General features: G+C 33.3%; 1 protein-coding gene across 1 annotated transcript; it reads left to right on the forward strand.

Annotated features, from left to right (window-relative positions):
- The first annotated feature begins 4,487 nt into the window (after window positions 1–4,487).
- On the forward strand, window positions 4,488–11,937 carry LOC122315903 (probable pectin methyltransferase QUA2). Its single transcript, XM_043132217.1, has 9 exons — window positions 4,488–5,148; window positions 5,800–6,514; window positions 6,596–6,728; window positions 7,285–7,525; window positions 7,902–8,127; window positions 8,334–8,509; window positions 8,644–8,947; window positions 9,875–10,013; window positions 11,376–11,937. Exons 2-9 carry the CDS (start codon window positions 5,808–5,810, stop codon window positions 11,532–11,534), a joined length of 2,085 nt encoding a protein of 694 aa, XP_042988151.1. The 5' UTR covers window positions 4,488–5,148; window positions 5,800–5,807; the 3' UTR covers window positions 11,535–11,937.
- The last annotated feature ends 810 nt before the right edge of the window (window positions 11,938–12,747 follow it).

The raw sequence follows: 12,747 nt of genomic DNA on the forward strand, positions 1-12,747 counted from the left end.
TTTTTCACAATTTTTTAATCATTTTCTTAATTATTAAATAAAAATAATATATCAATACGCTTAAAATTTTTTTTTTAATCACTAAATAAATTTTTTTTTTCAAACAGTACATTTGAGCGATACCGTCCGGACGGCAAAGTAACTTTTTCCATCAGTCGAACAAACGATTCGTTGATAAGATCCTTCATCGTCCATGAAGTTCATTTCCCACCACTTATAGTTTTGTGTGAAGAGAAAAAAAATATCTTGGAGTCAAACATGGGATCAAGACGCACTCCGTGGTTGGTAATTGTGGGATCCGGTGAATACTGATCTTAGACGTATAAAATATTCACACCTGTTCTTATTTTAATGCAACGTGACGTGATTTTAACGTCGAGTCGATTGGGTTGGCTTTAACCATATAAAATTTTCATTTTATGCCAGGAGTATATAGTTCACATGGCATGAGATATAATCTTAATAAAAGAAATTTTAGGTTCAATCTTTATTTTTAAATTTTTTAATATCAAAAAAAATTTTCATTTTAAATTTTAAATTTTCATTTCATTATTATAATTTTTTTAAATTTTTATATAAAATATAATAAATAATTTTTTTAAATCTTAAAATAATAATAATATTATATATTTTATCTTAAATTTTAAAATTCTCAACTTAAAATTTCCAAATTACCAAACCGAACCTAAATATCTATCTTAATTAGCTTCGTCTCGAGTTAATGGCATTATTATGTGAGTGAAAGGCTGGTGAAATTTTTGACTAAAAAAAACAGATTGGAAATGGCAGAAAAGCAACCCCACATAAGCAGCCTTTGTGAGTTTGCTTTGGATACAACGGATCATGTAAACTGGGTTTCAACTACTTAAATTTTAGGTACGGAGGTAACATTGCCGGCTGAAATAATCGGCTGCAATGGGCCCGTTTGGATAATGAACCGAGAATGTGGGCCGTCTCACGATCTATTCCAGGGTGGGGTTCTTACTGGATTAATGAACTGTAAATACAGTTATAGATAGCATATGGCTATAGATCTCAAGGCGTCGTTTCAAAGTTGAAAAAGAAGAAAAATCTGTAAATATGTAATAAAATAATTTATAAATAATAGTGAAATGGTTTAAATATTAATTTTACTTAAATGGGATCAAGAGAGAGCATGCATCTAGCTAAAATTCTTTTAGATTTTAGTTATTTTATTTTTCATAATATTATAATTTTTTTGAATGTGACATATCACATTGGTATTTTAGATGTTAAGAAAGAAAGATTTAAAACTAAAATATAGAGACTAATACGTCTAAAGATCAAATTATAAGAATTATTTTAATATTTAATCTTAAAAAATAAATAAACATTTTACGATGCCGTCCTTTCATCAATGGGATACAATACCGCGTTTGCATCACTACATGAGTAGCGTGAGTGCGAAAGTAACAAACGGGCAATGAAGAGGGTGGTGAGTAAAAAGAGAGAAAAATTCTATTGATGGAATACGAACTACTACTTATGGGACACGCTCCCGCCGGTCGCCATATGGCCTACACGTAAACCTTTCACGTTTCGCTCACCTACACCTACACATCGACCAGCCAGTGAGCCAGGGTGGCGCCCACCCCCTCCTCAAGGGCATTGGATTCGCTATAGCCTATCACAACGTTTAAAATTTAGAAAAATATATTTACAAGTATAATTGTGCATTAATTTATGCATCAATATGATGTGATTAGTCAAAAATAAATTTTATTAAAAATAGTGTTAATTAAAATTTTTAATATGAATAAATCAGTATTAATATGCAGATTAGTACGCAACTGTACTTGTATGTAGCAAAATTCTTAAAATTTAGATTCAGTTTAGTCGACAAAAATTTACATATTAAATTTAAAATTTATATTAAATTTTCTTATTAAATTTAAAATTTTTATCCTATCATTATAATTTTTTTTAAATTTTAAAACAATAATAATATTAAATTAAAATATTTTATCTTAAAATTTAAAATTTTTATATCAAAATTCTCAATAACCAAACCGAATCTTAAAGAGTAAGAAATTTTTGAACTTTTAACTAAGCACTCTACGTTTAAAATCTAAATTAGATTAAATATCACAATTTCTATAATAATAAAATATTATTATTTTTTATTGTTTATATTTCTTTAATTAATTTTTATTTTTTAATTACCTTTTTATTTTAGTTACCTAATATTCAATAACCTTCAACAATTATATTCATTTTCATTTTCACAATCCAATAATCTATAATATAATAATCTATATGTACATAGATAGTAAAATCTTAAATAAAAATTATATATATAATTCATAAAAATCTTATATTTATGATATGATAATCTCAAAATATAACAAAATAACATATAATATTGTTTGTCTCACTTTTAATTCCTACTTAGAATTGTTAATATTTTCTTTAACGGGTCTTGAAATTTTGATCAAACACAAGTTCTTCGTATAAGTAGTCGGCAGTGCATGAGAACATCCGACGATAGAGATAAAAAGTAGACAATAATAGAGAAAATATATTAAAAAATAGATTTAAACTTGTTACATTATACTTCATATTAAAAAAATAAATAAATTGATGTAACTCATATTTGGGATAAAAATAATTTAACTAATTTAATGTGGAGCAAATATTATAATATTTTTAAAATTTTAAAGATGAAAAAGAATTTAACTAATTCAATGTGAATGCTCCGAGTCCCGCTCTCTCGCCGCCTCCTTCAAATTGTTGGAATATGACGCCACGTTGACTCTCGTCGTCGTCGTCAAGCATACACACACTCCCACTTCTTTGATAAAGCCGAGTCATTCCGTAGTATTTCTTTCTTTAATGACAGAGAGATTAAAACAAAAGGCAAAAAAATCATTTTTCGATTAGATATTAAATTGAAATGAAAGTTAAAAATTAAATAAAATATTATATTTTAATATTGTTATTATTTTAAAATTTTAAAAAATTAAATTATTTATTATATTTTATATATATAAATTTATAAAAATTATAATGATGAAATGAGAAGAGATGAAACACTTATTATATCTAAAAGGAACCAATTACAAATATAAATTTTAGCTACAGTTAAATATTATAAATTTAATCTTAAATTTAATGATGTAGATAATATGTTTTATGTATCGATTTAAAAAATAATAATTCATAAATATTAAATAATATATAAAATTTTAAAGTGAGAGTTTCATTCTTATTGAACCATATAATTTAACTAGAAAAATCATATATATAACCTCTTAATGTATAAGTCTAGTGTAAATTCTTTACAAAAAGTGGATCTCACGGTAAGAAAATGTGAAAAACTCAATTTTTTTTTTTATGGAGCCCACGTCAAATTTTTTGAAAAAAATAAATGTGATATGTAGGAATGATGGGTAGTAAAACTTTTTAATAAAATACTTGTATGTTTGAGACTTGTACTTAACATTACTGCAAACACACTTTAAACTTGTAAGAAGAGTAATTTTAAGTACAAGTTGCAAATGTATAAACTTTTTTTAAAATTTGGATCCCATCAAAAAAAGATGAGATCCATTTGTACATTTACGGCTTGTATATATATATATTTTTTTTCTTTATCTGATTTTTTATTTAATTATTAAATAATGTCATATTTAAAAAGTTTAAAAACCAATACGAGGAATTTATAATGAAAGCAAAATCTCAAATTAGTTCGAAGATGAATTAGAAATTTTTATAATCTTCTGTCCTAAATATTTCTTAAAATTCAGAGAAAGATATACATATTATATAAATTTCATAATATTAAATGTTGAATATACACTATTTAGAAAAAATATATATAACAATTTTTTTTGCATATTGTAAATATCATCTAGACAAAAAATTATTGGAAACTCTTCATCGGAGATAGCCTTTGCGGACGGCTATGGACCATGCCGAGCCTAAGGCGGGCCTTGACTTTGATAATGATTAACCTGCAGTAATTCCGGTTGGAAATTTGTCTAAATTGAGGCCTTTTGAACCCCAAAAGCTCATCATTTCATCTCCACAATCCTACACCGACGCCAGAGATATTATGGAAAAAGAAAGCAGTGTTCTGCTTTATAACTTGGCTAGATGTGCTGTAAAAGAAATTGGTTATTTTTATTATTATTAAATTTATAGGAGGAACGAGAAAAATTGAGTTATTATTACGGATGTGCGAGTGCGTGGAAAATTAAATAAGTGGAGCCAGCGAGACCAATAGCTTATGCAAGTATGCAAGTGCAAGGGAGGTGTGTGTGGAATTATGAATTGAATAAAGACGGAAAAAAATTGGCAATAAAGGAGGAGTCTTTGGAGTTTGGAGACCGACAAATAAGACGCAAGTCAAATGTAATCCATACCCATATCTTTCATATAATTTTTTAGGCATTCCTCTTTTGTCTTCCTCTCTTTTTATCAGATCTACCATACATACCTTACCAAAAAAAAAAAAGATCTACCATACATACGCAACTACGTGACAGCAAGTAAAAGGCACGTACATTGAAATTTTCTAAGTGGGGAAGGTGATTCACCAAAATCTGCAGGGTATTCGGGAGAGCCAATTCCGTGGGGGAGCTTCCTCTCTGTTTCTTTTTAGTTTTTCCAGATAAACCATGCTGCGAATGGGGGGATTTTGTATGTTTGACATTAATAATATTCAGAGAATCGGGTAATTAATGGGAGACTTGAAGACTGTACATTATTTATAACAAGAATAATAATTATAGTTAAGTATACAGGAGTTGGGATTTTTTTTTTTCTTACATTTATTATGGTGCATTGGTTATGCCCATTTTTGTTATTGTATTTTGGATGGTTTTCCTGATTTAAAAAGGAAAAAAAAAAATTATAAAGCAAACTTCTTGTTTTTCACGAGCTGTGTTCGTAACTTCGTGATTGGATCGGTACAAAGTCTGCTCACTGCTGCTCTCGCACTGTCTGTGACTCTCTCTTTCACTTCTCTGAAGCGTTCCCCACGGCGAAAGAGAGTGAGAGTAAGAGCCAAAGAAAGACAATAGTGGGTGTTTGTGGCTTAACCAAACAAGCCACTCATGAATTCACGCTGATTTTCAGGGTCTCTCTCTCTGTCTCACTCCCCAGCTCTACCACCCACAGAGCAAGGTAGTGTTTGGTTTTCGACTACTCTCTCCCACTTTTGCTTGATACGTTTTCTATTTTGATCTGATTTTTAAATAATGTCTGGTAGTTTTTATTATCGATTGAATTGATATAAGTGGGATTTGTGGTCGTATTTTAACTTTTAAGGGTCCGGTTCAGATTTTAGTAGGATATAGTGTACCAAGGTGAAGTTTTTAAAGGAAATGGTGTGCCTTTTTGTTACTTCGGGGCTATGGGACTAACTGAGGGGAAATGTTTCTGATTTAGTTTCCCTTCGTTTCCTCTGAATCTCAATTACTGTTTTTTCCTTTTCTGGGTGACGAACTTCTTGTTGATTCAATTTGTGGATCTCGGATCGTAAATTGTGAACTGTATGCAATTACACAATTACCTTATACTTCATTTTTTAGCTCGTTCGAGTGAAAAACTATTCTGTGTTTGCATGCTTCTTAAGATTTGATTTGTTTTGGTGCAACGTTTCTCGGCATCTTTGATTCATGGGTTTTAACTCGTTTTTTGAGTGTGGATTTCTTCATTTCTTTTTACTGTGGACTCTATTAGAGTGAACGTATTTCCTTGGTTTTGTCAGTTTATTTATGAATTGTCTTTTTTTCTTTTCCCCATTGCAAAATTTTCATGTGATTGGGTTTCCAGGTCAGAGGATGTCCAGGCCTCTGCATAGAGGTGCATCTGGGCCACGGATCTCTGCTAGCAGCAATGATTTGTGCGACTCTCAAATGAAAGATAAAACAGAAAAGGAAGAGCTGGATAGAAGAGGTTCTGATCATAGTTGTTTATTCCTGAAGTTTCCTTTCCGGTTACTTCTCCCAGATAATTATACTCTCAAATATGGTATGGCGGAGAATGACTTTGCATCTGATTCCTTGGTCATTGGAACTCAGCGAAGTAGGCACAGATTGACAATGCTGCTTTTAAAGTTCAGTCTGATATTGATTGCAATTCTTGCACTCACTGGATCCTTTTGGTGGGCGATTTCTATCTCTACAACTTCGAGAGGTCACATATTCCATGGCTATAGGCGACTCCAAGAGCAACTTGTTTTAGACTTGTGGGATATCGGGGAGCTTTCTCTGGGTTCCTTAAAGTTGAAAGAGTTGGAATTCTGTCCTCAGGAGTTTGAAAATCATGTTCCTTGCTTCAATGTTACGGCCAATCTTGCTTTGAGCCATTCTGATAGCAATGAATTCGACAGGTTCTGCGGGCATGAGCCAAGGCAAAATTGTTTGATTGTTCCACCACTAAATTACAAGATTCCTATCAGGTGGCCTACTGGAAGAGATGTCATATGGTTTGCAAATGTCAAAATTACCGCACAGGAGGTAATGTCCTCCGGAAGCTTGACCAAGAGGTGAGCAGAGCCTCTGATTAACTCATTCTCTTATATGAGCTTGAATTTTTTTTTTTATTTCTTCATTTCACATGGTTGCAGGATGATGATGTTGGACGAAGAGCAGATCTCCTTCCGTTCTGCTTCTTTCATGTTTGATGGCATTGAAGATTACTCGCATCAAATTGCAGAAATGATTGGGCTGCGAAATGAATCCAACTTCATTCGTGCTGGGGTAAGTGGTTAATTACTTTATGTTCAAATCCACATGTCAAACATGTTTTTTGTTTTATTCTTTTGGTTTTCCTTCCCTGTTATCCATTTTGTAGTCATTCCTTTGTATATAACTCTCCGGCCTCGTGGTGACTTACTTATTGGCATGCACCTATTTTTATAAACTGGTGGGGTCCATGCTAAATCACCACCCTGGATGTAGGGTATGCTTTTTGAAAAATAGAGAGATAACTTTTGGTGTTATGAATCTTTTCATCCAGGTTGGTGTGTACTGTTTGATTAGTCAAATATGGCTGATCATTTTATGGTTTACGTTGCAATCATTTTGACATGATGGTTAGCATCCTATTTTAACATATCTTTCTCCATTCTATTCATTAAAGCCCTAAATTTGGCGATTGTGCTGTATATACATGTGCCGATGCAGCATTCGTACTAATATCCTTCTAGTCTATGGACATGGTCTCTTTCAAATTGAACCAGTTCTCAAATACTTGGACGCTTTCTTCCCTTATCTGAAATCATGATTCAATGTGATTACCTCCTAAATTTTGCAGGTTAGAACCATCCTGGATATAGGATGTGGTTATGGTAGCTTTGGAGCACATCTCTTTTCAAATGAACTCTTAACCATGTGCATTGCAAACTATGAGGTTTTGGGCAGTCAAGTTCAACTCACTCTTGAAAGGGGTCTTCCTGCAATGATCGGTTCCTTTATTTCGAAACAGTTACCATATCCATCTCTCTCTTTTGATATGTTGCATTGCGCACGATGCGGCATTGATTGGGACCAAAAAGGTAACAATTTGAGGTTAAATGTTGAACATATATTAAATCAAGGACATGATTTATTTTTGATCGGTAAATCAAGGACATAATTGAATAAAGATTCATGAATTCATTGGCTATATATGGGAATGTTTATCCACAAAGGCAAAGATACTTCTTCTACAAATTCTCCTTCTTTTACATTTTTTTTTTCCCAAAATGATACTAGATTTCTGGTGTTCAAGTTACTAATGAAAATTTTCAAAAACTTTAGAATTGTTAAATCATGGAGGCTTCTTTTTTTCAATGTGAAACATATTGGAGAGTGTTTTTTAATCAGAGACATTTGCTAACACTCGGTTTTTGAGTTGGTCTTATTAAACTATATTCATATTATGTGGTACAGATGGTATTTACCTGATTGAAGTTGATAGAGTATTAAAACCGGGTGGATACTTCGTCTGGACATCACCAGATACCAATTTCCAAGGAGTAATCCGTACTAAAGAGCATAAAAAAATGGGGAAGTTCGTTCATGATTTTGCAGAAAACCTTTGCTGGGAGATGTTGTCACAACAAGAAGAAACTATTGTATGGAAAAAGACCAGTAAAAGGAATTGTTATAGTTCAAGGTAAGACTACTAGCATTACCTCTATTAAAAAAAGAAAAAAAAAATACTTCTAGCATAGGATACACGTGAATACCCACCCACTCACACACATCTGTGTGCATGGAGATCTGTATGTAGGTGGACATGGATATTGTAGAATATGGGTGGTCTAGTTTGTAAGTATTAAAAACTAGTCCTGATTAGTAGCATGACCTGCTTGTGTACAGGAAACCTGGTTCGGGCCTTTCTATATGCAGCAAAAGCAATGATGTCGAGTCTCCATATTATCGACCACTACAAGCTTGCATAGGTGGAACTCGGAGCCGCCGATGGATTCCAATTGAAGAGAGGACAGCCTGGCCATCGAGAGCTAACTTGAACAAGAGGGAACTTGCTCTCCATGGTAATTCTTACATTTGGTCAAAACTTCGAAGCAGCAAGCTAACGATAATTAAATTAAAATATAAATTGCAGAGAAGGAAAATCTTTACCCATGTCCCTTTGCTCATTATATTCCATGTTTAAATGTTTTGTCAGGTCTACACCTGGAAGAATATGCTGATGATACTGATCACTGGAAAGCAGCAGTCCGTAACTATTGGTCTCTTCTGTCACCATTAATATTCTCAGATCATCCAAAGAGACCTGGTGATGAGGATCCCTCAGCACCTTATAACATGCTTAGAAATGTGCTAGACATGAATGCTAACTTTGGCGGTTTCAATTCTGCATTATTGGAAGCTAAGAAGTCTGTGTGGGTCATGAACGTGGTCCCTACAAATGGACCCAACTATCTTCCCTTGATCATGGATAGGGGTTTTGTAGGTGTATTGCACAATTGGTAATGCCTCCTACCATTTATTTTTCTCAGTATCTGTTACACATGTTGGTATTGAACTCTCAACCAAATATTATTTAATTGCTTCACGGCTTCATCTATATGCAAGGATAATATATGGGTGGAATAGTTTAGTTAGTGAGGTCATGTATTGATCAAGTTACATGTTATATGTCTGCTTTCTAACTGGAGGAATAAAACATTCATGAGGAAGTGCATTGATTTGAGTTCTATACCATTCCAATAAATTGGAGGTTTTGATTTAGTTTGGAATAGTGATGAACAAGTTTCTAAAAATCGTGTTGCATGCAAATGTTAAGACCTTCATACAAGAAACAGAGTACAGTTCAAGAAACCTATGAAAAAGTGTCTGTGTGTGTGTGTGTGTGTGTTTATTTATTTATTTATTTTAAGTAAGGAATAATAAAACTAGACGGTTTACACATGTAGAGTATCTGAATGCATGAGCCCAAGTAAAAAAAGAGGCAAATGCTATGAAAAAATGAGTGTTATTGCAGAATGATTTTTTATTTTTTTTGACAAGTAAATGTAGTATATTAATCAAAGAATAGGCAAAGCCTGGTACAGTGTTTTATATTGTCCTGACTAAGAAGGATTGCAGAATGATTCTTTCAAGTAATAAATATGATTAGAAAAATGATAAACTCACAATACTTTTCACAACATATTTTACAACCACGTTTTAAAATGAGGGGTATTATTGTAATATACCATATAAAAATAACACCACTTTACAAAAATGCCCTCATTTTATATCATGTGTTGTGAAAAGTATTGTGAAGAGTATTGTATGTGTATCATTACTCAAGTCGGTCACCAAATTGTGCTTCTATCTAGCAATATTATAAATAATCTATGCTATGTTTATTGTTTTGTCTTGTATTTATGTATAATTTCGTTTCCCTTCAGGTGTGAATCTTTTCCAACATATCCTAGAACTTATGACTTGGTCCATGCAGCAGGACTTCTATCCCTTGAAATTGGTCAGCAGCGCAGGTGTACCACACTTGATCTGTTCTCTGAGCTTGATAGATTACTTCGTCCAGAGGTACCAAAACATTGACTTTTTTTGTAATTCTTTCTATATTTTGATCAAGGGCAGCTTTGAAATCAATTGCCATAGGTTTTTCTATTGAACCTCAAATGCTCATACCCAAGGCTTCCATATGCACTACTTGAACATGTCATATTTTAAAAACTATTTTTTTTTATTAGTTATAACTGACAGTAAAAAGTCACGGACATTTAGTCCGTTACAAACAATGGCCCCCACCCATAAGAATAATGTTTTAAAGAAGAAAACTTTCAGCTTCTCCTTTGTTCTCTCGCGGTTTTCGAAGCTTCCATCATTTTGCTCTCGCCAAATGCACCAACACATACAAATAAAAACCATTTTCCAGATTACTGCAACTTGTGGATTACCTCGAAGGCCTCTCCAGCTTGCTAGAAAATCCACCAATCTAAGAGGCATGACCCATGATAATCCATGCAAAAAAGTCATCCCACGTGGTCGTGGCCACCTTGCAATGTAGAAACAGATGATCTACTGACTCACCATTCTTTTTACACATGCAACACCAGTCCAACACCATTACCCTACATTTCCTTAAATTATCTGTAATGAGAATTTTGTCCAATGATGCCCATCCAAACAAAAAAGCTGCTTTTGAAGGAGCTTTTGTCTGCCAAATACTCTTCTATGGGAATGTGGGCGTGCCTGGGCTCGTTAAAATATTTTAAAAACTAGAACAAAAGGAATGTGCAACTTGTTCAATAAAACTATCAAAAAAGGCACGCAAGTTGCATTATGTTAAAACATTTGACGAGTGAGGATCTATTGTCTAAATTAATAGCATTGGTTTGTATTACATCTTCTGCAACTTTACATGCCGGTTATGTATTAATAAAATAATAGGCAGGGAAAATGCAGTTGATCAATACTCTAATAAGAAAGTAGACATTGTACTGAGTGATGTAAAAGAACATGCTGCTTGAACCAACGTTATAAGTTCATATTCCGTTGACAAATACCTATCTATTTATGATGAGTCACACGAGTTTATGTGATTTATAAAAAGTCAGAATCATGTCCAGGTGTAGCAGGAAAAAAACTGGAATCATAAAACATGCTTTGGGGATCCCAGATGAGTTTTATTTCGAGGCTTTGTTTGGAAACCTTGTGAAAATTGAATGAGTTCAATTTGTTTCCAATATCATTTGACCGTGAGAAAACCCAACTCAAGAATAGTGCAGCTAGAGAAAATTCAACGCTTGGTACATATATTAATAAATAAATTGTCGATATTTACAGAAACCTTTGTAAGTTATATGTTGGAAAAATTGCTGTCTTGGATGTCTTTGCGTTTGATCTATCTGGTTAAATATGCCGGCATTAATGGCTGCTCTGCAGGGTTGGGCAATATTCCGCGACACAGCTGCCCTTATTGAATCTGTGAGAGCTCTAACGACAAGGCTAAAGTGGGAAGCGCGGGTTGTAGAAGTGGAAAATAACAGTGACGAGAGACTTCTTATTTGCCAGAAACCTTTCTTCAAGAGACAAGCAAACTAATTACGAGTTTTCAAAGGGTGCCCAAGAAGCGACATCTTAGTATCAGTATTTATTTTCTGGATGTTAATTACTCTCCATAAAGCTCCTCCCTGAAAGAAGGATCGATAATTTTTTGAACCGAAGAATCAAGAAAACAGAGAGATAGAGAGACAGAAAAAGAATCTTTTGTGGAATTGACCACAACTACTATGTAGCCGCAAGGCTTACATAGGGCCATGTAAGTAGGCAATTTAGGCGCAGTGCAAGTCAGAAAGTACAGGATGGGATTTAATTTTCCAAGTGATGTCACATTATATATATAACTATACAAACACATGATTAAGATTGTGAAGATAATTACAGAATAATCCACGGCTGTTTGCTGTAGTATATAAAATGCTTGGCAGGGCATTTTTGGTTCAAAGAATTTGTTTCTTATGTCTTCTTTTTTCTCTCATCAGCAAGGTGAATTGTGTTCACCAGTGATAAGCCCCATTGTTATAGGTCAATATTACTTCATGTTTGTAACATTCACATCGAATTATCTTTAAATCTAGCAGTGTGGTCTTTCTTAGAAAGGAGGCTTTGTTTTTATACTTTCCATGGCTTGAGGACAGTTTCCCACTTTTATGAGGCTTTTGGTTTGGAGACTTGCATTCTTTTTGGTGTCTACATTTTCAGAAAGTATGATCTCTGGGTTCCATCCTAAGCACTTCAGAATTAAAATGATGAACAAAAGATGTTCGAAGAACATTAACTTGATATTAAAAAGGTAATCCCAGGATTGGCTCAATTGGTAATGGTCACATTGTTTCAATAGCCAATATAAAATTTTGAAGGGCAGTACTTGCTTTTGATAAGGCCTGTTCAAGTACTAAAGTCATTTTGATCTGGCTATCTAGGATTGGCTTACGTTTTTTCATTTTTGTTCCATCGCGTTGGAGTCTACTTTTTATCCTAGGACTTATCTGTCTATTTCGCATTTTTTGAAGTTAAATTTCCTGATCCTCATTGGTTTCTCTCCTCTGATTGATTAAGAAAAATGGAGTGCTCGCGAACTGCTCTCCGATTAGTTTTCTTTACAAAAATGGAAACATTTATGACCATGTTCTCATGGCCATGAGTGATATATACTTGAGGGAAAACAGAAGATCGAAGGAGAAGATCATCTAACTTGATTATAGATTGTCCGTTGCCTTCTAGTCCAAAACCGTGTCTCAAATCATGCTCCGAT

The sequence above is a fragment of the Carya illinoinensis genome, chromosome 7 (assembly GCF_018687715.1).
Source record: "Carya illinoinensis cultivar Pawnee chromosome 7, C.illinoinensisPawnee_v1, whole genome shotgun sequence".
Taxonomy (NCBI): domain Eukaryota; kingdom Viridiplantae; phylum Streptophyta; class Magnoliopsida; order Fagales; family Juglandaceae; genus Carya; species Carya illinoinensis.